The 23,623-nt window shown below is 36.0% G+C and overlaps 1 protein-coding gene across 6 annotated transcripts in view; it reads left to right on the top strand.

Moving 5' to 3' along the window:
• The window catches only part of CDK17 (cyclin dependent kinase 17), an 89,494-nt gene that overhangs the window by 17,966 nt on the left and 47,905 nt on the right, over window positions 1–23,623 (top strand). For 4 of the 6 annotated variants that reach the window (XM_039704231.1, XM_039704230.1, XM_039704227.1 and 1 more), the window contains 2 exons: window positions 16,809–16,957; window positions 21,533–21,571. In XM_039704231.1, the coding sequence (XP_039560165.1) occupies window positions 16,840–16,957; window positions 21,533–21,571 (157 nt within the window). In that variant the 5' untranslated portion in view covers window positions 16,809–16,839. Of the gene's footprint in view, window positions 1–16,808; window positions 16,958–21,532; window positions 21,572–23,623 lie in introns of those variants that run through there. The other 2 variants (XM_039704233.1, XM_039704232.1) reach the window with 2 other exon arrangements.

Below are 23,623 nucleotides of genomic sequence, written 5' to 3'. Positions count from 1 at the left end.
TTTGTAAAGGCACTCATGGTACTGTAAACACATGCAGTTAAAAAACAAGACTCTCTGAAGCATGAGAATTTTTCTGTAGAGATCATGAAGGGCTGAGAGACTAAATCCATTGTCAATCTTCTTCCTCATTTTACTTGAAAGATTGGAGGGTTATTCACTGGGGTTTTTTGTTGTAGTTTTTACTTCACAGGCAGATTCAACTTGCACGCAAGTTTCAAGAGCCTTCACAATTTCCTTTTTTTGATGCTTTTATTACATTTTTTTTTAAAAGGAGAGAAAAAGATGAAGACACAAAACAACTTCGCTACCTCTAAGGCATACTCAAGATTCTGAAAATATTCTTCTGAGTGGTGTCCATCATAATGGAATCCAGACCAGACTAGCAGCACCTGTAAAATGCATTTGCTTTTTCCTTTGTTATAACAGCAAGATGTGAACTTCAGCTGTGTCCTTAGGCTGCATCCAAAGGAGTGTGGCCAGCAGGACAAGGAAGGGGATTCTGCCTCTGCTGTGCTCTGGTGAGACTTCCCCTGCAGAGCTGCATCCAGCTCTGGGGTCCCAGCACAGGAAGAACGTGGAGCTGTTGGAACAAGTCCAGAGTCCAGATCACCAAGGTGATCAGAGGGATGAGGCAGCTCTCCTGTGAGGAAAGGCTGAGAGAATTAGGATTATTCAGCCTGGAAAAGAGGTTCTAAGGTGACCTGATTGCAGCCTTCCAGTACCTGAAGGGAGACATCAACAAAGATGGAGAGCTGTTTCCAAGGGCATGTAGTGACAGGTCAAGGGGGAATGGATTAAAATTGATAATAGTTTTAGATGAGATATCAGGATGAAATGCTTTACTGTGGGGATAGTGAGGTACTGGAGCAGGTTGCCTAGAGCAGCTGTGAATGCCCCATTCCCCATCAAAGTCAGGCTGGATGGGGCTTTGAGCAGCCTAGTCTAGTGAAAGGTATCCCTTCTTATGGCAGAGGAGTTGGAACTAGATAATTTTTAAGGTCTCTTCCAATCCAAACAATTGTAAGATTCATAGAATCATAAATTGCCTGTTCTGTAATTCTAAATATGGCTTTAATATTTGTTGATCCTATTAAAAAGATAAAATAATCATAGATGAGGTAATGGGGGAAAGATGGTAAAATTGGATTCTAAAAGAACATTCATATTTTATGCTTTGATGTTGGACAAGTAGCTAGGTAAGCAATCCTGAAAATTGTCAGGAAAAATGAGTATGTTTTTTGTAGTGTTGACTTGTTGACCACTTTATACTGTTCTTTGTTTGATTTTGGTCTATAACTATTTTATGTGTTTCCTGTTGCAGTTCCTGGAAAACTTTGATCCTAGCATTGAATCCAAATTTGTTTACTGGATGACTTAAATGATCCCTACAGGGAACTGAGGATTGATACATACATTTATCCAGAGCAAATCCTTCTTTGAAGATTAGTTTATGGATACATTGTTCACATTATTTTCTTTCCAGAAGTACTGGTTTTGATGGCATACTTTTCAACAGTGAGCATCTAACTACAGTGAAGTTACAATTTTTTTCATACTAGTATTTTTCTTGTTAAATTTATCCATTTGTGGCAAAATGGTGTGACTGTCGATTTCCAGGGATCAAGTAGTTGGTTAATTTTTCTGTACTGCTACATATTTTTTCCATCTATTGTTTAGCCATACCTTCTCTTTATATATTAGGATCAAATACTGCAAATGTTTCAAGTAACTGTACCTTCAGTAATAATGCATTTATTTCCAAGTCATCTTGTTCCTTTGCTGAAGTTAAAATAGTTTTATAAAATGTGAAATATTGTGAAAGTAAACAGAAAAATCATCAGTGATGGATATACAGCCCTTTGCTGTAGTGTATTACCTTTCATTGTCAAGAAGAATCAATTTTGCTTCCAAAAAATGAATTCCAGTATGTATGCTTAAGCAGTTGTACAATTGTTAGTGTATTCATATGTATATAATATTTTACAGAGTCGAACAAAAATTCCTTGCAGGTTGGTTTCTTATTGTATCAGAAATTTTAGTTGTAGTTGCTTCAAAACCAGTTATAAATACGCATTGGGACAATGCTGAAATCATGTAAAATATCAAATGTTCCTGTCAAATTGGCTGAGTCATATTTCTCTCAGCTTTTCTCTTTTTGTTATTTTAAATTTAAGGAACTGTTTTGCAGCATACAAAACAACTAGAAATAATAACATACTTCAGTATTTTTACTTTGAGTAGTTTCTACTCCATGAAATTTAAGTTGGCCATCTAAAGTAAAGGACTGGACAACAGATGGCAGAGTAATGTCTGGCTAGTGATCTACTTCATAGCTAAAAAGAGTACATTAATTTTACAGGCAAGGAAGTCTAGTTTTAAAAACAGATTAGAAGAATTAATTTTTCAGAGCAAACTGTGTTTAAGAGCAAAAATACGATATTAAAACTGAGTAATTTTCAAGTGCTATGCTTTTGCTTTAAAATATATCTGATTTACCAAAACCAGTAAATTTATTTGCAGTACACATGGGAGATTTTACCTAGATAGTGTAAGTAAGAGGTTTGCATACTTCCGTGTTTCTTACTCTGCGTAAGAGTTAGATTTTGGTTTTGTGCTAGCATCCTTATAAATCACAGCTCTGTCTTTTGCTCTTCCTGAAAAAGAAAGAAATTGTTGTTGGTTTACCTGCAGGAGATGAGTTACAATTCTGTTAAAAAAAACATTTTGAATATTACCTTATTTCTGAATAAAACAAGATTCCTCTTTGGTTTTGAAGAGTTTTGATAAATTTTTTTAGACTTTATTCTTTACTTCAGTTTCCCAAGGTCTGACTTCCTGTTTCCTCACATTTTTGATCTTTCCACCATTTTTGAGGATGGAATAAATGAAGAGTGTACCAAACTGGAGCTTGCTTAATATATTTGTGTCTCTGAGGAATGAGATCCGTTTCTGTGGTATCAGTAGTCATCATTCCTTTGACTAAATGTTCAAATTATTTTTAGGAGATAGTAACACTGCATTGACTTAAGGCTTCCTGTGAACAGTAAAGAAAACCAGAGATCTCTGAAGTACTGGAAATCTTGTATGCCATTCCCTTTTATAGATTAAAACCTGACATAGGCACTTATAAGGGTTCACTGATTAGATGATGCAAATCATTAACATATTTTTCAATAGCATGAAGATATATTTTCACTTTTATTCTCTCTTGCATTATTTTTATAAGAAGACTTCACGACTACGAACTAGCCTAGACTTTGTCCTTAAGCCTTTTGTGCCCTTCTTAGGAGTGATTTCTGAAGGAACAACCTCTTGAGGCTGGGCACTTCCTAGAAATCTGACTAATTTTGTAAAGTTAAATAAAAAGCAAAAACACTGTCAGAGTAAAGAGGAAAATGGTTTCTTGACTGAACAATGCTTGTTCCTCTTCAAGACAAAGGCTTAGTTTCAGGATGGTCTTGGTTCTTAAAATTAGACGTGATTCTTGAACTTTTTTTTCTTCAAAACACTTGAGAAATGGGAAAGATTTGGAAAACAGAATTTCATATTTTACAATAAAATGTCATGACCTGATGGCAACTTTTGAAAAGTTCCATTTGCAAATGAAATTTAAAGCAAGGCTTTTAGTCTGAGGTGGTTTAGGTTTGTCTGATGGTTCTTAGGGAAATTGATGGGAATTTTAATGACTTCAGTGGGAGAGTAATTAAGTCAACAATAGAAATAAAAAAGAGGAAAAAAATTTACTCAGTGGCAGAGAAGATTTTTTAAAACAACATACAAAATAAGAATGTGAACCCATAAGTGGACTTCTTGCAAATCCTTGTTTCTTTGATGTGTGAAATAAGGCTGCTTAGGGAGCCATAGGGTTTTGTGGTTTCTGTTTTACTCTGGAAAGCTGTCAGTACAGCTCTCTCTTTGTGGGCTCCTGTACCTCAGCTGCCAGCTGCACCTCCAGCAATAGTGGATTTGTTCATTACTCTCCCTGCAGGATCACCCATCGGTGCAAACTTGATCCAGATCAAGTGTGAGCAAATAATAACACTTCTGTTGACTTGATCAGAGCATGCAACAATGCTGCTTTTCAGCTTTGTGGTGGCTGTGGTAGCACAGTTGATCCTCTGTTCAACGTAGGTTTGAAACAGAGTTACGCTTGGAGTGTTTTGAACAAATTCATACAGAAAAGCTGGAAAACTCTAGTGCTATGCATCATGTGAATGTGTGGGCTTTTGATCTAGTAATTAAGCAGCCTAATACCCAGTTTACTGTCTTGAAATGTAGATAAAATCTTTGTCATTTTCCATTTTTGTTGGTGAGAGAACTTGTTGCATACAGCTTACTTTAGTTCTTTCTCGCACTGCTTTTTGATACCTTATGAGGCTTCTCTCTGCTTCACTTTCTCCTCGCTTATCATTTCAGTTTGCATCTTTGTGTCGTTCATTGCCCATTGCAGTTCCTTGCTCAAACTTCATTCTCCAGAAGAATCTGAGCTGTAGAGACAATAACAATCCTTTGAAGAGCTGGGAACCCCCTAGATTATATCTAAAGCTCATTTAAATACCCTGGTAAAAACCCCTTCAAGAAATGTTCCTTGCAACCTGTGCTAGGGACATACTGTGTTCGGAGATGGACCTTGGAGAAACATTGTTGTAAGTTTCATCAGTGGTGTGGAATATGAGATGCAAATATCCCAATAAATTTAGAATGAGATTGTCCCAGTTGTTTGAAACTACAATAATAATATTGTTTTTTTAAATGAGGCCATGGGATTAATCTGGACTATTGATATCTGAAGGTAGTATTTTTTAAGTGAAATTTCTAAATTCAATACATTTAATGTAACAAGATCTGGAAATAGAACCTCAGATTTCCAGTAAATTTGGTCAAAGGGTAAGGCTTGTTCCAGTGAGTAATTCTGATGCAAGAAATGGTAATGCTTAGAGGATTATAGTTAGAGGTAGTACCTATATAACATGAACCACATTGGGAAGAAAAGGTTGAGCTCAAAAGTTGAGTTGCTGTATGAATATACAATATACCTTTAGGTGGCATATTGGTTGGACTGCAACCCAGTGGTTTATTTCATGTGATCAGAATCAGAAATGGCAGAAAGGAGAGTGCATGTCAACAGTTCAACAGAAGGAAGCGTGCACAGTTCAGTAGACAAAAAATTCATTTTTATTTCCCTGTTGCATGGTTGCTATGACCCAGCCTTCCTTAAAACCACTCTTTCTTTGTAACTAGCAAGGTTTGCTTACTGTTACTAAATACAAGCATGAAATTTCCTAATTGTGCATGTGTATCTTGTTTCTCTGTGAAGCAAAGCTATAGTTTACTTTGGTAAACAGTTGTAGTGCCTCTGCTAATGGAAGCCTCTGCCATTCTGGTTTACCATTCAGCTGATGAGAAGTTTCATTCTCACATCTTGCTATAAAAATGTATTAAAAAGATAGAGTCCAGGGAGATAAAAAATTAAGACTCACTTCACAGCAACAGTCTGGCAGATTTTTATTCTTAAGTTTTCATCAGAATAGTAATGTAGACTAATTTTAAAAACAGTAAAGCTATAAATCTGAATTACAAGTACTAAGAGTGAAAAGTAGAAGCTTCTTGGACTGTTTAATTTCAAGCTTATGGATCCTAGTTAACAAAAAGAAAAAACTGCAGTGGGAAGATTTCTGGTTACTCTTCAGCATGCTTTGGTATGTTGAAAGGCAGCATACCTGGGTGGTAACGCAAATACAAGCATTCCCTTAGAATGCATGTAATATTATTTTAAAGAATATTTTGGCAAAAGGATACTGTTTTCCAAGACTGTTGAACTGTGTAATTCAAGATCAGCTCAAGTGCTGGACATAGAAATGGTAGTTGGGTGAAAGAGTAGTATGTTCCAAACTTTTAAAGCAACAGGCCTTCTGTTATATCAGTCAAAACATGATCTTTTACTCTATGAGATGACAGATGACATCAGTTGGACTTTGTATGTTGAGAGTAAGTGCTGTATATTCAAGGGTTGAATACAGGAGGAAAACCAACCAAGGTGTTCCAAAAGAGGCTAAGGAACAAAGAACCAAGTAGATTAAAAAATAAAAATACTGAGGTAACATCTGTTGCTCTTGGCTTATTAGTTTTGAATGTTAATGCCGCTGTAGCGTGGATTGTCTTTGTGTCTCTTCTTCCCAGCATATAGATTCCAGAAGGAAAAAGCATTATGGGAACAAAATTGCTGAAGGAATGTACTAGGAGAGAGAAGATAAAGAATTGGCCATCTCTGTCATTGTAGAGGGTAGTGGTCCAAATTGTCCTTGATCCTGTTGTGATAGGACAATGGATAATGGTTTTAAACTAAAATAATTCAGATATAGAATTAGATTAGATTATTAAATTCAGATTAGAATTTCAGAATCTTTTAAACTAAAAGATTCAGACTGGATAAAATGAAGAAATTTTTTTATGCTGAGAGTGGTCAAACACTGGAGCAGTTTGCCTGGGAGGTGGTAGATGCTCCATCCCTGAAAAATGCACTGTCAGGTTGGTCAGGGCTCTGAGCAGCTTGGTCCAGTTGAAAATGTCTCTGTTTATTGCAGGGATGTTAGCCTGGGTGACCTTTGAGGGTCTCTTCCAACCCAAGCCATTCTGTGATTCTTGCTCAACTGGACTAGTTTGAGAGTTATGTCGTCTGGTGACATTATAATAACAGGCTTATTATAAACCCTTGGAGTTTTACAGCAAAACTTCTCCAGTATCTCCAAGTGAAAAATTTATTTTCAGTACTGATCTTTATTAGAGTCTAAAATTATATGATGCTGAAGTAAGATTCTGTAGGCAATTTTAGTCTATGTATTAAAATCTAGAGATTTTAAATTAAAAAAATAATTTCACCTTTTTTATAAAACATTTTCTGTTGGTGAAACAAATCTTAGAGTTTGGAAGCTTTATCCAGATCATTGACAGTAATAGTAGTATCAGCCTCTGCAACGCAATTAACACCCAGAATGGAAAGTAGTTTGCTATGCAAGGGTTTGGCTCACTGTTTATCCTTGCCAGGATGAGACTGTGTAAGCATTAGGCTCTAACAGCAGAAGAATGATAGTGTTTATAGTTTGGAAGAAATTATTTTGAAGATGTATATAAAATTTCACTTTCTTCTGTCTGAGAAACTAAAGAGGGCAAATACATCTGCCTAGCACAAATGTATATTTGGAAACAGAATTCTGTACATCCTGTTTGATTATTTGACTATTTCTTAACAGAAATTTTGTAGTAAAATATACATCTGTCCTTACTCTGCCTTTAAAATGTAGCTTGCAGGAGGATCCTACAGAATTTCTGCTTTTGTTGATGGTATCAGTTTTGCTTGCCTGGCATTAGTTGCAGCTATTTTACCTTTTTATAATTATATTAAATTTGAAGACTACATGTCCTTCAGGTTGTTTCCTAACTATTTAGGTCAGGTTTAAGGTTATTGACTAGCATTAATACTTGTTACTTTCCAAGGTTTCCTATATACTAATGCTGTCTTACTGGTCTGACATTTACTTGCAGATACACAATTTTCTATTCTAGTCATTGCTGTTTTCTCCTCTACTGAGTCAAGGTGGAAGTATTGTCACTGACTCAGTTCTATGTAACCTTTTGTTGTTTCTTAATCTTCCTCTGGTGTCTGTTCAAGGTCCAGAAAACTTGCTTGGATCCCTTCAGGTAGAGAACTGTTCATACTGAAAGGAGGTAATACGAAGTTTGAGCAAGCGTCCTTTGATGTGCTAGACTGTTTGCTCAGTCTGGGAGGGGAGTGGCCTCTCAAACTGATTAACTGGAGCCGCCCAGATTACGTACTGGTAATTTCATTGTTCTGCTTAGTTTCAGAATCTGGGGACCTTTTTCTGGAGCAAGAGAAATATGCAAGATTGTGTGTAAAAGACATGCAGGGAAGAATGATCTGCTCTGGCAAAGAAAAGAATCATCAAGTGATACCAAGAGATCTTTAATCTCAATATCTCTTAGTCTGCATGTAGAATTCTTGTTCTTGAGCCAACAATGACAGTTCTGACAGCTTGATGTATGGCAGTTGCCTTTTTTGTATGTTTAAATTAAGTCATACCTTTTTTTTTCTTTTCCCTGGCTTCTTGAATCCTGAAAAATACCTGTTGTGAGGCTGTCACCTGTTGAGACTTAATTTGGGAGCAGTATGTTGGTGCAGGAGCAAGACAGAAGAGTCTGCATGTAGTTATTGTGGTGGGAGTCACAGTGGCCAGACCTTGTTGCAGAGGAAGAAGGCACTTCTGCTTTACTTTATTTCCTATCCATTTGTTCTTTTCCCCTCTCATCTTCCCTTAACAGCATTTGCTGCTGTCCTTTATTTTGTTCACAGATTGCTTTTATTTCAGATTCCAGGTTTTGTTTAACTAAGCTAAATAGGCTTTAGGCAAAACTGCAGTTTTTCAGGCCATTTTTCTGGTACACAACCGTTCTATCATAGTGCTCCCTGTGAGGACAGTCTTACCTTGGATTTGATGTGCACTAATGATTGGTACTCAGCTTCTGTGGAGGTACTAAATTGGCTTAAGCAGCCTCATGCTTTCCTCTCTTGCTTTGTAGGGCATACCACCTTGCTGCCAGCACAGCTATTTGCAAAGCTGCCTGGCAAAACATATGTTAAAACTTTCTTTCCCAGGTTGCCAGCTAAATAATCAATTGAATTAGGAATTGTGCCTTACATGTTTAGTATCCTTGGCAATGAATACTGAAATGATCCATATTCGGATGTGCATATTTGGTTGACCATTAAATGGCAGCATGAACACTTCAGACAGACATTTGTCTGAATGCTATAACAGAACAAATTAGTGCCATGCTGGGACAATCTTTACTGCTATGTAAAAATTAATGCAGCAGGGAAATACTGTAATTTACTTACTGTTCAGAGATTTTCTGTTACTGAGGAATCTCTGAAGTTGTACTGATGACAGGATTGGAGAAGGGAAGAAAAGACAATAATCTGTAAGTTTTTAAAAAATACGTAATCAGAGAAGTTTATAAGTTTGGGTAAAAGATGTCCATGTATTCAAACAATTTTTTGAGCCATAGTTCAAAGATTTATTGCAAGAATGAGTATATTTACTGTTCCTTTGGATTTACCTTTGAAATACCTCAGTGGAGCTATTAAACTTAGTCAGCCTGACTATCAGAAGCTTTTAGCTGTCGTGTCTGTCAGTAGTTACTTTCTTAGTTGTGGTGAAAATATTCTCTGTTATTTCAGAATTAGTAGTTATACCATTGACAATATTATTATCATCAGAAATCTCTAGAAGAACAGAGTACAGAAGTGACTGATAAATCTTAGGCATTAAATGTCTCAAAAGTGTCCATTTTATGATACCATTTTTTTCTTAATGTATTGTTTTGTCTCTCTATGTAATGCCTTCAGTGTATCAGATCTTCTATGTGGCCTGTTTTCTCTTAGAAAAATATGCATATATGTCATCAATACTGTAGAATGTGTTCTGTACCATGATGCTTATTGGTCTTTAATTCACTAAGTGAAAACTCTCCCTCTGTTGCTATATTATTCTTCCTTAAGAAAAAATAATTCAAAAACAAGCAGTCAATTACTGTGAAAGAGTTTGGTTTTCCTAGCTTGTTTGGTTTTTTTTGTCTTCTACATGTACTCAAAAGTGTAAGAGAAATGTATCCAAAGTTGTATGATTTTAAACTGTTCATGGCTCTTTGATATTATTCTTAGGCACAGAGCTGTACATGCAGTAGTTATGGAAGGGTTTGATTTTACATTGCCTGATTGCCTTTACTGTCAGGACTTTCTGGGTTGCTTGATGGGGTTTTTTTTTTTGTTCACACTATACAGAACCTGTATAGAGGTTCAACAAGTAATAAACAAAAAATTTGACATTTGGAAGAAAAATTGTGAGCTTGAAAACTATTTTTTTTATATCAGTCTTCATTTTGTGTTTAGTCTTAACAATTACCATTTTTTTTCCTGGGATGAGTTCTCACTTGGTGGTTAATTTCCATCATAAGGTTTCCTCAACACCTTCCTCAGTGCAGTTAATTTCTGTTCTAAGTGAAAAAGGCCAAACTGGTTTTTTGTCTTGCTTAGAAACTTGTAGCCTTGTTCTTTGTTCATCCAAACAGGTGTGTCTTTAGTTTTTATCTCAAATTATATTAGTCTGATGTCTTTGTCTCTTAGTGCTTGATCCAAGAACCTCGAAATAAGTTGAAAGCTTTTCATTGCCTTAGGTCTTGGGCTGTAAGTAAAACTTTTTTGTTAGTACAATAAGAAGCAAATGTTGAAGGCTCTGGTGTGGGAGTTCAGATTCTTAGAGGATGGTGGTTCTGGGCTGAGAGCTGCTGGATTTTAGGAAAAGGTTCCTTGGTGTGAGATTGATTTGGTGCCTCAGCTGTGATGGAAAAAAAAACAAAGCAGCCTTGAAAATTGTGTCTTTTATTGACACAATTGTTCAGGCTCACAAAAGATTGCTTTTCAGTCTTAGAACCAACATTGTCTTCTTGAACCTAGAAGGAATTCAATATTCTTCGAAAGACTTGCTTGTTTGCAAGACTGGGGAAGATTGTCTCGGAAGTGATAGTGCGATGTTGTCAATCTATTGCGAAAATAATCTGAGTATTAGGGAGCAGCAAGTTTTGTGCGCACAACTCTTTTTAAAAAATATTTTTTCCTGAGTGCTCTATTAAGACTTTACGATTATTAATCAAAGCTTAAAAAATTACAGACATTGCTTTTGGTTTCTGGTGCTCATTACATCTTTTGATATCTGAAGTTCTGTGACTGTCTGGTAGTATTTATGTTACATCCATGTAACCTTTTAGTTTTTGCTTTCCCCTTCAATAGAAAAGAGCCTTTCAGTTTATGGGTCTGACAGCAAGTGTAGAAGCTTTGCCAGTCAGCTCATTTGTTTTCTTGGCTTAAATGTCAGCCAATTTAACCAGACTCATACTGTGTTTTTTCACTTGGCAGCTGAGAGAACAGAGCCTTTGATAATTAACAAGGAGTTATTAATCAGTACGACATATCTAATCCAGGGAGATCTATCAAATTGTACATCTCTGTTGATTTTGCTGTTTCATATTGCTTGAATCTAGGTGGGAGCGAATACATCTCTACATTTTAAAGAATTTAAACTTGCTGTGGCTACCTAAGTAAACCTTTTTGAGTCCAGAGAAAAAAGATAAGCATAGGATATGAAAGAAGGACTGCAAAATTTGATCTTTTGGGCAAATTTGGTGGTTTTCAGTGTTTTAAATTCAGTACCAGTAGCATAGTTAAATGTGCCTGTAGTAATGTTCAATATATATTTTTTTTTTACTTAAAAGATTAATTTAAAACAAACTACAAACCCCTTGTACTAATTTGTGTCCTTCATTATTCTTTAAGGGCAAAGGGATTGGGGGTGAGGGGCATGAAGATAAGGAAAAGTATTCTTATTCAAAATTAAATTAGGACAGGATAATTTCTGTATATTTCCCCTCTTTGGAGTGGTTCTTCCAGTTGATGATCTAGATCAGGAGCTGAATATAGATGCTCTCATTCACTTAGGGAGGAGCCTACTTGCCTATATTAACTAGTAAGACTATCTTCAGATAAGAGGTTAACCTTTGTAAATACCTTTGTACCTCCAATTTTGAGTAATTGTTTGGCTGTGATTCTGTAAGTACATAAAAAAGGGCTTCACTGGGAAAGTTTAGTTCCACATCGAATATTTTTCATAAAGAAAAAAGCTGTGAGGGTCCTTTTGCCCTTTTTGCACTGGGGAGGTCAGACTAAGCTGAGGTATTTGACTTCTCAGTTTTTTCATCTGTAATACAGGCCTTGTTTGTCAGGTGTCACTTATATCTGTACAGTGTCAGTTCTTTGACTCAGTGAAGCATAAAGCTAGTAATTTTTTAAGTAGCTGTGCTCCTGACAAGAGAGTCTAGTTGCTTCCAAAGGCCAAGTGTGGAAAAATGCAGTCGAAAATTTTTTCACTGATGTGAAGAAATATGAGTTGAGACAGATACAAAAAAATAGATGCAATGACTAAAATTCTGTGTTTGTAATCCATTCTTGTAGAGTAGAATTGTGATTGTAAGGAGGTACATCTGTGCTATATGTGAATTTTATGAGTGCTCAAACTGGTTGTTATTTTAGATAAATTATCCTTCCGTATATTTCTCATCAGTGTAATTAATAGTTTGCCCTGTATTTGATGTGCAACATACTAATGTCAATGGTTATGTTTAGATTTCTCATCAGTGTAATTAATAGTTTGCCCTGTATTTGATGTGCAACATAATGTCAATGGTTATGTTTATTTTTAAATTCAGGTAGATTGAGAACAGTTTAACACAGTGGAAAGCTGGTTTTCTTTTTAGAATAAGGGGACAATATCCTTGACAGGTGTTTCCTATTTCTGTTTGTAATTAATACTGTTTGTGGCACACTTGAGTTTTTCAGTCCTCTCTTTCTGACACAAGGAGTTCATATACAGTGCTGTTACCTGTTTTCTTTGATGTCTTGTGCCTGGGCTTTAGTTTGCTAACACATCTGTAAGGGCTGTGCTGCATCCATGCTGTTGCTCAGGCTGTTAGGGTTTCTGATCCTCTCATTTCCTCCCACTTCTGTTGTCTTAGAGGTGAGTTTTCCATAACAAGAACTGCCTTTAGATGTTTGGAAATAACCTCTGCCTTGTAAAGCAGGCTGTAAAAACAGTCTGGATATAAGGGCTGTGCTGCATCCATGCTGTTGCTCAGGCTGTTAGGGTTTCTGATCTCTCATTTCCTCTCACTTCAGCTGTTGTCTTAGAGGTGAGTTTTACATAACAAGAACTGCCTTTAGATGTTTAGAAATAATCTCTGCCTTGTAAAGCAGCCTGTAAAAACAGTCTGGATGAAGCTTCAGTGTCTATCTAAGTGGAAAAGTAATTTTAAAATGCTTAGTCTCTATGTAGATGGACCTCAATGCAATATAACTTAGGGAAAAGAAGAGTCAGCACTTAGGCTGATCCAAAGCTAATGAAGTTGAAGGACAGGTTCCCTTTGATTTCAAAGTGCTTTGAATCAGCAAAATATTGGTGAGCTTTTGGTATTTGTGGCCTTCGTGAAATAAACTGACTAAAATTTAAGTGTTAAATAACTTCATTGGTTTTGAAAATTTTGACTGAATTACAAGGATTAAGAACACATTGTAATTGTGTATGAAGATCTTAATGCCTTGCTTTTTTATCTCCCAAGAAACAAAGAGTCTGGGAAAATGAAGGAACTGGAATGGCTTTTGAGAATCTTAGCCATTAGCAGTGTAAGACCTCTGAGTTTTGGTGACTGTATGAGTGCAGTATGTAGCTGAGTTACTGCTTTGGAAACAAAGTGCTTTCATGTCTGTCTCAGTACAGCCTGGGTATTGTGAACATATGAATGTGCTAAATGAGAAGTGCTGTCCTTCAGGCATCGTGGGAAGGATTGGTGTGAATCAGAGAAAGTGAACCAAAACACACCTGTACAAATCTAATCTTACCTGGATCATTTTTAAAAACTGAGATAAAGATCACTTTTAAAAGATGTTGGGTTCAAGACCGGGGTTTAAGACTAGTGGAGTGAACTGAGTTAATGACAGTGAATGTTGGGAAATAGAAGAGGTAGATTTTAGCATTGTTTTCAAGGATTAACTTACATTACTTCTAAAGACAAATAGAACAGTTTTTTCAGGGTTAGACTGCAGATTGTTTGTAAGAAGCAGCAGTTCCTTTAATATAGTGTTGCTTCCTTTATTTCATATCAGTATAAGGATTGAACAAATATGTGTCTGTCAGCTTTTGTATCAGTAGGTTGTATCAGATAGTGTCATATCAGATTGCTTGTCCTCATTCTGTCTGCAGAAGACTAGAATTTGCATTAGCTGCATGCAACTGTATGGATCTATCTACTGCGACATCTGAAATACTTGATTTGGGTATGAGTTACTCAGAGTAGAGAAATTTACAGATAGAATAGTCAAGCCTGTGGGTGCTGTTCTAGAACTAAATACAGAAATAACTGTATTCTTTTCACAGTCATTAAGAATTTGGGGAAACATTGCTTCTACATGCATATTACTAATCAAGTAACTCCATTTTGGATTTAAACTAGATTTACTGTTAAAGGGAGATAAGTATGCTATTAACTGGTGAATATGAGTATCAGACAATTTGGACTTTTTTGTGAAAGTGCTGTAATTTTAGAGAAAGCAGTGTTAGTTTTGGATTGTATAGATCATATTGTCAAAGCTCTGTTCACTGGTGTCTTGTCTTAAACTCCCAAGATTGAGCAGGTTCTGCAACTTTGGCCATGAGAATACAGAAGTTGAATAAAGGACATTTCTAAGTGCTAGATACTAGTCAGTACTTCCTATTTTTTTTTTCCTTTACAATTCTGAACTAGCAAGAATACTGGTCCCTTAAGGGAGAAAAATTTGGTTTCATATGGGTGAGCATATTTTCTTTTAAAAAGCTGACATACATTTCAGTAGAAGAAAACATTCCGTCACATGTGGATTCCCACTCCTCGTTCCTTTTTACTGTTAAATTATGTGAGAATCAAGCCATGGATTAATTCTGAATGTTAGCAAAAATGTTGCTTCATTACCCTATGAACCCTGCCATAACAGCAGAAATGTTGTAATTATAGTTAACAAAATGCTTTGGGATTTTTTTATTAGTTTGAGATTTAGAATGTTTCCTGGATTTTCTGATCCATATATCTGATAATTTATATGTAATATTCTTCAGCAGTAGACCTTCTTTTTGATTAAAGAATTGTGTAGGTTTAAGTACTTGCAGGATCAAAAGCCAGGAACAGCCTGTTTCCATTTAAAGGCACCTGTTTTTTCAGTTACTGTCCAAGTGGAAAATTGGAAAGAAATTGTTGTGCTGTCAGCTAGCTTTAGGGCATTACATAGCTAAAAATTGCATGTGTCCTTTTTTTTTTTGAGAATAATACATGTAGGAAGATGCAGGTTTCAAAAAACATCATGGGAGAATTGAGTAAAACTACACATAAATGATGTGTCCTTCCAATTTTTGTACAAAATTGGCCTTTTTACAGAAACAGGGGCAGTTTCTTTTGAAGAAGTTTGAATGCAGGAATAAAACTGTTTTAACTAAGATCTTTGTAGCCTGGTCCTGAACAGGAAAAATAAATGTTCCCATTGGATTGCTATCTGAATGCAGTTTCTTAACAATAAGAATATCCTGCTTTTGGCTTAGAGAGAGTAAAATTTTTCATTCTAAGGTGTGGCTTTATTGCACATACAGCAATGCATTAAAGGGGCAGTTTAGACATTGCTGGTTTAACTGTATCTACAGCAGTATATTTTATTTCCTATGTATCTCTACCTAGTGCCTGACTAATTCTGCTTTATAGTAGCCGTGATTGTCTAAGATGTTAGTCAACCTGTTTTATAATCCACCTCTTTCCCTTTGGATGCAACTGTTGCTTTGCCAGTGATTTTACTGTTTGTCTCAGACTTTGGAGCTCATATCCCAAAGGTCTTTTTTTAATCCACCCCTAATGTGTTACTTGCTGTCCTAAACAATCTAATCTTGTGAAAGTTTAGCCTATGTAAGCTTTCTGCTACCACTGGCAGCCACTTTCAGATTTGTTCTACCAATTTGTTCTCCTTTTTATTATGAAGCAGCTTAAAAAATAATAAGTTTGTTGAGATGTGTATACTTAGTGGGACACTGTTAATATAAAATTGTATTCACCATTTGTTATTAAATGTTGATCTTTGGCATACTACTTGTTGCATTTCTCTGTTTAAATGAAAACATTAAGGAAAATTTTATTTTGTATGTGAATTATGAATTTTGGAAGGCAAAGAAGCTCATGGGAGGGAGGAAAAATGTGACTGTTTCAGACTTCAGTATGCTGTGCTTGTGTTGAACACTGCATACGTGGTTCTTGGAGTCTATGGGCAGATTAACAAGTTATTGAGAAATAACATCAAGGGTGAGCTGTTCATATGGAGTAAGGAAAGACAGAACTGGGCCTCTTGTTATGCAAGGGCACACGTATGGCACACCACAAAGTTCACTTAACAGCTCAGACTTGTGGCAGCATGTTTATTGACCTGGACCTTTGTTATTATGTTGCTTACAACTCTCCAGGGACAAAGTGCCTTCTGCTTTGTTCCCAGTTCCATCCTACTGCTTGGCTCTCAAGGGAAACATCCATTCTAGCCATTGTTACCAGACCCTTGCTGTCCTGCTTCTCTAGGTGGGATGGGGTTGAGAACTGCTTTAGTGTTTAAGACTTTCAGCATTGTCCCCTTCTTCTGTTTGTGAGAAGGGTAAAATATTAGAGGAGTTTAGTAAGCTTTCATCATAAAAAAAAATTGGGCTGAAAAAGAGAAAAGGTCAGTCTCCTTCTGCTTAGTGGGATTAGTGAAAGACACTGTGGAGGAGGCCACAGAGCACACAGTGATCTAGTTTTCAGATTACTGTTTCCTTCATTATTGGACTGCAAAATTGGTTATGAAGTTAGCTGTTTTGTTTGTTTTTTTTTTTAATTAAAAAAAACCAAACAAACCCAAAGGTTCTTTTTTTTCCAAACAAAAATAAAAATTGCAAAAGTGTATGGGCATCAACCTCTCAAAACATTCATCTTCAGTCCAGTAATCTTGCTTCAAGGATATTGTTTTAAGCATAACTTGCATATTGCCCAAGTTTTCTGCAAGCTTTCCTGCATTTTTATGTCAGTCAGTTAAACTTCATTTTCTGATTAACTAATTTTTCTCACTTCTTGTTACTTATTTTTGTTTTCAGGCTTCCTTAAGCCAGACTCAATATCGATAGAATGAAAAAATTTAAGAGAAGACTTTCCTTAACCTTGCGAGGAAGCCAGACCATCGATGAATCGCTGTCTGAGCTAGCAGAACAAATGACAATTGAAGAAAACAGCAGCAAAGATAATGGTAAGCATGTCTTTCACTTTGTAGAAAATGTAAGAATTTTGTCAGGCCCTGATACTCAAGTGAGTGTTGCTGGGGTTTATTTAAATTTTCACAGTTGCAGGGATTTTCTCCTTAACCTTTTTTTTTTTTCTTATATTCCACTATCCTAGTTCTTTCAGCAGGTTGATATGGTATTGCATATTGGTTTGGTTTGCTTTGGAATTGAACTGTTATACATTTATCAAAAGCTACCTAAATTTATCTTTTTATGTCATGTGCACCAAGGCTTACAGATGCTCTTGCAGTATATTGAAATCCATTGTATGGATTTCGTGGGTCTCACATCAGCTTCATATGGCTTCAAATTCAGTTTGTTCTCAAAATCATTATTTAGTAATATTATTGACTAATTGCTTAAGCATTTAATATAAAACCGTTTACCTTACATTGGTGATGCAGTGCGGTAGTCTAAATTCTGTCATCTCTTCTTGTCTCTCAGAAGTACTTCTCTTCACCAATATGAGGGTGACTAGAAACATTCAGGATAACCAGCTTGTCTCTGTGTTCTTACATAAGTCTTTGGCTGATCCCATAAATGTGTTGGCTTCTGTAAAGTCCACATTAGCGATGATGCCGCTTTTGGATGCAATCTGCAGTAGTAATGAGTGGAAGGGGTTTTGTTGCTTGTTCTGTTTCCCAGGCTGCAGCATTTAAGTCATATTTCATCTTCAGTGCTGATTAGTGTTATTTTTTGCTTTGCTGATATCTAATGAGATTTTTTTTTTTTGTTTATCTAGAGATCTGAATTTTATTTTTGGCCCACTTCACAACAATAAAGGATTCTGAATTTTCCCATTGAAAACTGACAGGGCCAGGAAATTTGAGCAGAGGTAGAGACAATGGAATTTGGCCTGCAGATTTTTTTAATTCTGTTCAAGATACAGTGCATACCAAGATTTTGGAAGCAGAATTTACCTTTGGCAAAACAAAGCTAATAACATTTTTCATTTTTACCTTTAATCCCTGGTATATTCATTGCTGTTGTCCTGTTTTTAATATGGGCCATGCCCAGTATTTTGGGAGAAAAGGTTTATTATAACTTTTTGTATGTTGATATAACAGGTCTACTCTGCAGCACCAGTTGCAGTATTTTTGCACTGATATCTGTTAAGTTGTTTTTGAGACAGTGAGTTTGTCCCACGTGATTTCACTTGTATTCGCCTTTGTTACTGTTGCATATTTTTCCAGACCTGTGTATACTTCTGCAAGATTGATTTCATTATGTAAATAAGTGCAAAGAATGTTACTTTCACGCTGAGAAGTGAGCATGAAAAAATTGTTACCAGCATCAGTGAGCGTACTGAACTGGGTTGCTGAATTGACTCATTGAAACTGAATCCAGGAAGAATAAAAAGATTTTACCTTAAACTGGACCATGTGCTGGGTGTCAGCTTGAGGGACAGAGAGCACAATATCTTGTTTACAGAAGCATGAGCTTATGCCATCTTAAACCATCTATAAAACCATTTGCAGCTTGTAATATTTATCTGAGAATAATCCCAAACAGTAATACTTGGATGTCTGCATGCTTGTCACCAAGCTGTGATGAGCTTATCTTGCCAGTAGATTAAAGTGTTAAAATAAGTAAAAAATACAATTCAAGAAAATGTTCCTAATTGCAAATTTCTTACCTAGATTTTAGTGCCCTTTTTTTTTTTTTACTTTCTATGGTAATTCCTTGGCCAAAGGGAATCTTGCATATTAAAATTGTGATCATGATACATGCTGTGCTTATACATGCAGAACATTGTTGATGCCTTAGTACAGTCTTCTTGGATACACTCAAGGTGTTGTAGAACCTCTTGAAAGGAGAGAAAGAATATAAACTGTACTTTGCTGTCCCTAATCTATAACTCATCATTTCATGTCATTAAAAAAAGTTTTACTTACACTTGCTACCTTTTTTCAGATTTTTCCAGAATGCGGTTATCAGTACTTGTTCTATCTTTGATCTTGCAGATGTGAACAGGATACTACATTGTGGGTTTTTGTTTTCCTTTGTTTTTCCTTTCCTACCCTACTTTTCTCAGAAAGTAGAGTTGGAAAATGCTTGTTGCTCTAGCTAGTCTTGCTTTTCTAAAGGACGCTCTGGCTTTCCCACAGATGAAGATATTTTGAAAAGAGTATTTTTCAGACAGACCACAGGGATTAGGCTTTGGGTAACAATGATTGTTGAAAAAACAGCCAAGAAATTATTTTTCTCTTTTGGTGAAAGACCAGTTTAGTAAAGAACACTGCCTGGAAAAAATCCTTTGGTGGGCAATTAAAAAAATTTGCTTACATAGGAGTGCTTTAATGAGTAAGGTTTTCCTTAGCATCTTACAAAATCACAGTTCTAAAAAGCCTGCACTAACTGTAAATATCCAACTGAGACACATAAGAGGATGTAGTCTCTTGAAGAATATTTTATAAGTGATAGCTGCATTAAGATCTTGAAAGTGCATCCTTTACTGTGGTGGTGCTGATCTCAGGAGGCAGGAGTAACCATCTCCTTAGTTCTGCTTTTAAGAATAAACAGCTCCTTTACCCTGTGGAACAGAGAAACAAATGTGCCCAGTTAAAAGGCTTTGAATCTGTTCCTAAAGAAAGTTAAAAAGCACTGTCTAGTAAATCACAGGCATGCCAGTGTATTAATCTACAGAGAGTCAGAGTCAGGGATGCAAATAATCTTCAGAAAGTGGTTCTTCATATGCGCTTTATTTTCAAACATTACATCATGAACTTGGGAAATAAGAGTTGAAGGGGACTGAAACTATACATTTCAGGTCAGAAGGCAAGACTAGATCCTGAACACTGAAGGCCTTTACAGCAGAATTTAATTCCATTGTTGTTGTCCAATTATTTTGTTTTAAATTTTCCTTTCTAGCAAATCGCTCATCTTGTCTCCTGTCATTCCATGCTGATGGCTGTGTTTGCTGAGGGTTATAATTTTATACATGTTAATTTTTTTCCTTCCTGGGAAACAGCTGTGTTACTGGGTTATGGAGATCGTAGAGACTGTGTCCATAGAAAACCACATGTGCTCTGACCTAGAATCCAGACTTCCCTCCACCTGATTTATATCCTGTGAAATACTTATATATATGAATATGGATACAAATATGTATATAGACATATATATCTATATATTCTGTAAAAATCTTTATTATAAGTTGCAGTTCAGCACTGCCATTCCAGATGTAGATCACTTGTACATAGTATTAGGGACCTTTCCTTATGGTCACCTTTTTGCAATAACCTGTGTTGTTCAGCCCCCTGCCAAATGTTTTTTCTCCCAAAACAATTGCCTGTGATTTCAAGTTAACTGCAGCTCCCATCCAGAGGCCCATCTTGTCATTAGCTCCAGCTTTGAGTGGGTTGTTTCAAGATTCAAAGAACAGTACTCCTAATGCAGAACAAATTGTCCCATTTGTAGTTCACAGCCATAAAAATAGATCCATAACTTTTGATTTCTTTGCAGTGCATTGGTGCCACTGAATCAGCTCCCCTTTTGTATGCAGTCTCATTTAATACATAGCCTCCTTCATCGTGTGATGTCAGTACAATCTCAGTATGCATCACTCATCCATGAGCAGCAAAATGGGATTAGCAGGGATCAACCCATATTGTTCAATGCAGTAGCACAGAGCTGTTGCACTGAATATGGAATAACCATTGGGTTTGGGTTTTTTGGAATACAGTCAAATTATTTAGTGACCAGAAACCTGTATATAATTTCATCTTTCATACAAATTATGTTCATCATAATTGGCTTCTGGGTGAGGAAGCACTGCCAAATCAGGTCATAAACCATAAAAATAGAGGGACCAGTGAAATACCTAATAATATATCTGAAGCCTTATGAACTGTGGACTGTATAAAGTATATGTCGGGCTAGTCTTTCATCTAAGGACAAAAGCTTTTCTTGGTCTCCGGTGTTTCAACATATAAAACCAATTAGGTGGATTTGTTGTTTATTTTTAATTTTTCATACTAACAGTGCTTGCTTTTTTAATTCTAGATTTTACCTTAATATATGTGTTTCAATTAATATTAACAATATTAAATGGTACTTTGTAGGAGTTGACAACTAAATTTGCCCATGCAATTTTTCTTTGGCAATGACATACTAATGAAATTTGGCTAGAAGTAACATCCAAATCATGCATATTTAATGCCTAATTAAGTGTAAAATTTATGCAAATACTTCAAACACATATGATCTCTAGTGAAAGCAAAAATGTGGCTGTATTGTCTATTATTACGAAATGCACTATCACAAACTCCAAGCATGCTTTTAAGAATAATTGCAAGATGCATTCCAAATACAGCCACAGCTCTTGCATTAATTTATAACTTGGAAAGCATTCTGTTTTGTTGGTTTTATGGTACAGATAAATACACATGTACATAGTAAAAAAAGGTGACGTTCTGATAGAAATGGCTACCTGAATTTGTGAAATAATACTTATCTCCATTTGGTCTCTTTTAGCTCAGTGATGTGATCGTAGGATCCAGTCTCATGAACACTTGCATAATTTTTTTGTAATTTTACAGGTGTGAGTAATAATGGAAGGATCAGCTACGGTAAAGTGCGTAAGTGTTTTTTAGGTTTAAGGCATTAATGACTAGTTAATACTCTGATAAGAGGGATGAATGTTTATAAAAATTAACACATTGCGGTACTGTCTTTAGAACATCCAAACGCCTTTGTAGTTTTAATCATTTCATGTCATCTTCAACAGAGCTGAGAAATTCCCATTCCATCTGCTATGTGTAATTCCTTGAGTGTGGAAGGAAAACAGTGTGTTGCAACATATTTTCAAGACAGTGTTCTTGAATTGAAAATATGAGCACAGAAATGCTTACTGGTAATAAATTGGTAAAATTTCTCTGTTGATGTTGGAGGAGAGCATCAGTATGAAGATGTGGGTGGGTAGAGGGACAAGAAATCCCCAGAACTGCTAGAGCTCATTCTAGAGCTACAGATTACTGTGAGTAATTGGTAGCTGTCACAGCTAAACACTGATCCTTGTACTGTCCCTTACACTGTACTGGCAATGTTTTTATTATAGTCTGTATGTACCCTTCTGTGCTGTGGTCTGCATCCTTTTTTGTTATTACTGTTCAGTATGGTTTCTCCATCCCACGTATGCTGCACAACATAGTGTTCTTTCTTCCCTTCTGTTTTAATTTGCTTCTTCCCACAATACCTAGAGGCTCTGTTCATATGTGTAAGTGCTTATAAAGTGAAATGAGCATGAAAATTCAGTGCCTGAAAGCATGCTGCAGAGACCCATAGTCTTGGAGGGCTGTGTGGGGGCTTTGTCCACTCATAAGTGTTTCCTTAGAAGGAGAATACAAGTTTGGCAGGGAACATAATGTTTAGATGCAGAAGTGGACTCTCTAAATACACCAGATTCCTGTTAGTGTAGGCTCACTGATGAATATGCAGAGATGTTTTTCAAATGGTATTCAGGTGGAGTCGTTGAGTACAGAAAAGTAAAATACACATAACTAGGCAACACTGTTTCTGAAAGTAGGGCAAAAAGGAGCCAGATCCTCTGTTCTCTGGTTTGGTTGGCAGCCTGGTCTCACAGATGTTTGCATTGGGAGTTGTCTTTGTGAATGCAGGGATAGAGGCCAGGGGTACTTGTATCTTGGCTGTGGCATTAACTTGCATTGAATTAAATTGTAGCTGAAACATTTTTCTGAAGGATTTGGTCTAGTGTGATGCCTTTTGCAGTTACAGTTTTAAACTGATGGTGTGTTATGCCTCATATGATTTGAGGTACAGAACTACCATGCTTATGTTCCAGTACAGGTTCTGATGACCAAAAATATTATCTGAGAGTTACCTTCTGAGCAGTATGAAATAAATAAATCTTCAAGGCAGGGTTTTGGTTTTGAATATATTTCACTTGACTGTGATCTTTATTGTTTTCATACCCAGACTGAAGGCAAAACCTCACTCTGCATGAAGTAACTTTGAAAGAATTTCTATAGTGTTTTTTAAATGTCTTGATCTCATTCTTTACCTTGTGTATTTGTAGTTTGTTTTTGTAATTCAAACAGGCAGAAAAATTTCTGTCCTTTTTGTCCTAAATTAAAAAAAAAAAAGGTTTGTAGGAATTTACACTGCCATTTTAATAATTGAGGTACTTCATTTCTCAGAGGAAATTGACAACTGTATTTCTTCAGGGTTATATTAACATATTTTTTCAAATGTTCTACCAATACTTTTTGCCTTGTGTTGTGCAGGTGAAGAACATTTGTTCTGGAATGACTGCTGTACTCAAATGGATTAATTTGAGCAATGCGAGTAATCCCTTGAAGTTTTGCCAAGTTTTTAAAATTGTAATATTCAATAGTTTGAAAATTTAATCTTACTGTTTAATGAAAAATACTGGTTTAAATTGTATTGAGTGGGTGCTCTGTTTTTAGAGTGACTTAATGTTTTCCTGGGTATCACATAACAGAATCCAAGGATACAACCCCGTAAAATAATCTATAAATACACAGTATTTGTAGTGTTCCTCATCCAGCTCCTGGAGAGTACATATATAGCAAGCATATTGCTGCTTTGGGTTATTTAAATGTAGCTTCTATGGAAGCTGTCACCTGCAATCAACTAATTTTACTGAGTGG

Source organism: Passer montanus, unplaced genomic scaffold (genome assembly GCF_014805655.1).
Source record: "Passer montanus isolate IOZ18808 unplaced genomic scaffold, ASM1480565v1 scaffold17, whole genome shotgun sequence".
Lineage (NCBI taxonomy): Eukaryota > Metazoa > Chordata > Aves > Passeriformes > Passeridae > Passer > Passer montanus.
This window is presented reverse-complemented; position numbering and strand designations above follow the sequence as displayed.